Source organism: Mus caroli, chromosome 8 (genome assembly GCF_900094665.2).
Source record: "Mus caroli chromosome 8, CAROLI_EIJ_v1.1, whole genome shotgun sequence".
NCBI classification, from domain to species: Eukaryota; Metazoa; Chordata; class Mammalia; order Rodentia; family Muridae; genus Mus; species Mus caroli.
In genome coordinates this window covers 102,174,256-102,179,145 of record NC_034577.1, presented here as the reverse complement: position 1 = coordinate 102,179,145, position 4,890 = coordinate 102,174,256, and the positions used below count along the sequence as shown (strand labels likewise).

General features: G+C 50.5%; 1 protein-coding gene across 2 annotated transcripts in view; it reads left to right on the top strand.

The window, feature by feature from the left end:
* Nucleotides 1-4,890, top strand: part of LOC110300575 (C-type lectin domain family 18 member A-like) — a 22,056-nt gene that overhangs the window by 6,734 nt on the left and 10,432 nt on the right. The window contains exons 3-5 of one of the 2 annotated variants that reach the window (XR_002378588.1): nucleotides 1,329-1,566; nucleotides 2,137-2,228; nucleotides 4,078-4,320. Coding sequence is in view for 1 of the 2 variants with exons in the window: in XM_021170798.1 (XP_021026457.1) it covers nucleotides 1,401-1,566; nucleotides 2,137-2,228; nucleotides 4,078-4,320 (501 nt within the window). In the remaining variant the exon portion in view is untranslated. Of the gene's footprint in view, nucleotides 1-1,328; nucleotides 1,567-2,136; nucleotides 2,229-4,077; nucleotides 4,321-4,890 lie in introns of those variants that run through there. The other variant, XM_021170798.1, reaches the window with a different exon arrangement.

The following is a 4,890-nucleotide window of genomic DNA, read 5'->3' as shown; positions in this document are numbered from 1 at the left end:
TCTCTCTCTCTCTCTCTCTCTCTCTCTCTCTCTCTCTCTCTCTCTCTCTCGTTGTCCTCTGACCTCTACACACACATGAGGTAGCACCTGTACTCATATATATACATAATAGCAATATTTTTTTACAAATAAAAATGCAGCTGTTACTAATCATGGCTCAGACCCACTGTGGTGCACTCAGGCCATCTATTGGAGAGGATCCTGAGGCTCTGGGTATTGTACAACACTGTACACCTTGCTGCCTGGCCTTGTCCCCACTGCCTGACATCCATGATGACATTCATATTCAATCAGCGTTTCTCCAGAAATCCATGTAGCCCACCTGTGCCCTAGCAGAATCTCCAAAGAGGTGACATCTGAGATAGCACTGACTCTAGGGTCAGGGAGCACACCAACTTCAGAAGGACAAAGTTTTAGCTTGTAAGGCCGTGCTTTAGAATGGCCGAGTAACCTTCCTGGTCATTTGACTATGGTCTACATGTCAGCTTTTTTGATTTGGCTGTACTAGATACTCAGTGATCCTGATAAGATCACGCAGGCTTCAGCTAGGCCCTAAATACCATGGCATTGCTGCCTTCCTGTTCCACTGCTTCCGTTTGTCTAGAGGTAGGCTTGTTCACAGCAGGACTTAAGTCAGCCAAGGGCATCCATCACATGCTCTCCTCTTTGTCTGCCTGCCCCCCATCTTAGCCCAAAGTCACGTGGGTAAGCATGATGGACCCCGGAACTAGCCTCATCCTCTCACACTGCCCTGACATAAAAGGCACATCTTTCTCCCTGAAGGTGCAGTCCCCAGCGAGTTCCTCTGTGTTCCCGTCTGGTGGCATCTGTCTGGCGAATGGTTCCTTCCTGCTTTATGTTTAATTCATGGCTAGGGGTTTGGGATGAGTTTCCCAAGAAAGGAGAGAACTCCCCTGGGGTCCTGCCCAGGTCCTGCCTGCTTTACTGGCCCACTGCCAAAGTCCCAGCCTCCTTCCCATGACTGGGGCTGGGGAGTGGAAGCTGTCCATGGGCTTGGAGGACACTGTCCCTGCCAGGGTACAGTCATTAGTCGCTAATCCCACAGCCCTGGAATGTCTGTAGGCCAATCAGCAGGGTCTTTGGGGGCTCCCTGAGGGTGCTAATAATCCTACAATGATTAGCAGGGGCCACAGGTCAGTGCACACTGCCCTGCTTTTTCTTGCGGAGAGGGCTGGCCAGACACTAAGGCTGGAGGAAGGAGGCATTTAGAAGAAGGATTCTATGTCTCTTTTGAAGCCAGTGCACCAAGGAGGGGAGGCTGTTTGGACACAGTGATGATTCACTAGCCTCCTCCTTTTGACTGGCAGCTTAGCCTGGCTCCGATACTTGTGAATAGCTTCATGAACCCGGGGAGGCTAGCTGGACAGCTGAGAGAAGCCATGTCTGCAGCACGGGACAGGCCAATGATTCAGCCAGAGCCCTCCCTGTGGCTGGGAAGCCAGAGCCGACGGCTCGGTCTCTTGCTTCTGCTCCTGTCTCTCCTTGGCATCACACGGACAGAGGTTCAACCACCCCAGCTGCCAAAGCAAGATCCCACTCTGCAAGGTAAGGAATACCTGGGCAAAGACAGAAGTAGAGATGCTGTTGTGAGCCTGAGAAAGGGTAGTGAGGGATTTCTAGAAGTCAGGTACCCAGGACTGAGCTCTGTGTTATGCTGATGTGATATGATGGGGGGGGGGCATTAGGATGATGGTGGGGAGGATGGAAGGATACTGGGAAGGAAGAAGGATGAAGCAGATGGGTCCAGGGTTGAGGTTAAGGAAAGATACCGGTTAGAGCCTACAGCTAAGACCTCAAAAGAAACACATCGGTAGAAAGGCCTGCTTCTAGTCGAGGGCTGAGTCTCTCATTACCCCCAGCCCCTCCACCCCCATCATCTTCCCACCCCTAAGCCAGTCACTTATGCCATTGTTCTACACTTTGTCCATCCTCACCATCTTCCTATCTCTCTCCTGGCCTCCCTCCATCTCCATAATGGGAGTTCTCTCCTACACAGCTACCACTGCCCCTCCTCATCTCAGATCTGTGTCCTGGGGGTGGGGTCACCCTCAGCTGGCTATGGCGATGTCCCAGGAGCCTCTGGTCATCGGCCTAACCTTCTCCCCTGGCCTCCAGCCCTGAGCAGGAAGGAGAGTTTCTTAATCCTCACCGCACACAACCGACTGCGCAGCCAGGTCCACCCTCCTGCAGCCAACATGCAGAGAATGGTGAGTAGACCCAACTGCCCTGTGTCAAGAGGGCTGCCAGAGGGACTGAGCCCCAGAGTGATCTCAGGAGGCCTTGCCAGTGCCAGAGGCCCTTTCACCAGGGGTACCATGGCATTGGATGCGGCAGAGATATGTGCCTTCTTCCTTCAGGGAAAGCCATTTGTTTAGGAAGTCAGGGCCCTCAGCAACTCACAGTTGCACTGAAGACAATCCTGCCTTTCCTGGCATCCTGTCGCCATGGAGATCAACAGATATGGATGGAGCCAGGGTTCCCCACTCCCGGAAAAGGAGCTCCACAAAGGAATTCAGCGGAAAGGGAGAGGTGAAGAACAGAGAGGGAGAAGAATCTCGCTGGGTTTTGCGGGGACTGGTTTGTGACCAGGATTGATCTAGCAAAGACTGGAAGACCTCTCAAAAGTTCCTTACTCATTCACTGACTTGCCGTTTAGAGCCTCCATGATGGAGCCTGCAGCAGGGTTGGTTGGAGCTGATCACCCTGGAGCTTTAGACATGCTGCCTGTGTAACCTGGGAGGCCCCTGCCACCCATAGCCCCAGCCCACGTGAACAGGCCTGGGAACAGGGTGGGATCGGTAAGGGAGGGCAAGGTTCCCCATGGCTGCCTCCCATAAAGTCCTCAGAGGTGGACAGCCACAGTGGGTGGCGACCTTGAGAGCTCAAGGGTCAGTTTCCCAGGAGGTGGGGGAGGGTCTGTTTCTCTCCCCTGCCCTGCTCTGCCTCCCGGTGCGCAAGTCCGGAGCAGCCAGGATTTTCCAAGCGGCAATACCTAGCAGAACTCTGCAGCCTGGAGGTAGATGCTATGATAGCTGACTGGTCGTGTGTTCCTTTCTTGGGGACCTTTGCTCAAATGGGCCTGGAAAAATCACATTTGGCCAGATGGGAGCAGCAGAGTTCTTCTGACTGTGGCTAGGGCCAGCTCTTAAAGGAAAACACAGCAGAGCCAGCCTGCAGGTCTGGGCACCATCTAGGCTCAGATTATTAGACATGGAACATGATATCAGAAGTCCATCCCCTTGCCTGGACTAATGCTATTTCCTAGGCGAGGTCAAAAGTGTGTATTGCAAGGCAGTTTTCTTTCCCTGACCTCTCTTGGGAAGCTCCAGAGGTCTTGTGTGAACCTTCTGTGGCTCTGTGCTGTGAGGAACACGGCTCTGATCATTAGGCAGGCAAGCGTGACTCTTTACTCTGTGTGACCTGGCACCCCCTGGGCACTCACAGACAGTAGAGAAATGGCTCAATGCCTATTTACTTCCGTGCTGTCCAAAGGCCAGTTGTAGTGAGTGGTTAGTTTTGATCATGCTAACGTGACCAGAATCACCTGGAAAAGGAATCTCACTGGACAATAATAGTCTAAATTAGGTTGGACAGTGGACACATCTGTCCACAGATTATTAACTTCAGAAGACCTAATTTAAAAATGGGTGGGACTGGCCAGGCATAGTAGCACATGCCTTTAACCCCAACACTTGGGAGGCAAAGGCAGACAGATCTCTGTGAGTTTTAGGCCAGCCAAGTCTACATATTGAATTACAAGACAGCCAGGACTGCATAGAGAAAACTGGGTGCCACCACTCCCTGGGTTTGAGTCCTGAACTGCAGAACCAGGGAAAAGTGAGCTACATATAAGCATGCATGCCTTCATTCTCTCTGTGCTCTTGACTGTGGGTGGAATGAGCAGCTTCAAGTCCCTGCTACCTTGATGTCCCTGCAGTCCTGGACTGGAATTGTTGAGCCAAATAAGCCCTTTCTCCCCTGCGTTGCTTTTGTCTCACAGCAACTGGCGGGGGAGCGAATGTATCACCTGAGGATGTCTGTTTTTGCCACTCCCAGGACTGGAGCGAGAGCCTGGCTCAGCTAGCTCAAGCCAGGGCAGCCCTTTGTGGCACTTCAGTCACCCCAAACCTGGCATCTACCCCAGGGCACAACCCACATGTGGGCTGGAATGTGCAGCTAATGCCCATGGGCTCAGCATCCTTTGTCGAAGTGGTCAACCTCTGGTTTGCTGAAGGGCTGCAGTACAGACATGGGGATGCTGAGTGTGCCCACAATGCCACCTGTGCCCACTACACACAAGTGAGTATATTTCGGATAAGGTTAGGGGAGGGCATGGTCTCCCCAGTCACCTTACAAGAGGCTGCACTTTATCCTTAAAAGGACACTGTCTAGATTTAGATGTTACCACACCAGAGGACTGTGCCTCCTTTTTTTTCCTGCTGTTCCTCCCCAGATGAACCTCTTTCTCAAGTTCAGGTGCATCATTCTCAAGAAAGTTCTCTTCGTTTTCTCCTCCATTCAACAACCATGAACACTTATTGAGTGTTTTTAACATACCTGACACTGTTTAGTGCCAATACAACACTGAATAACACAAGCAAAATTCTCAATTTTTTTACACCTTTAGTATAAATATAATAATAGTGAAGTTGACCCATGAAGTGAGGAAGACTCTTTGACTCATTTCCTATTTCCTGGAGTAATTTATGATGTTATAATCTTTCCCTAAATTTATTGAGCCTTGTTCCATTCTGTATTTGTGTGTGTGACTATGTAAATAGACTACTTTTGTTTTCTTTCATAATACTAATTAATTCAATATTTCATCCTTTTTTTTTTTTTTTTTTTTTTTTTTTTTTTTTTTTTTTT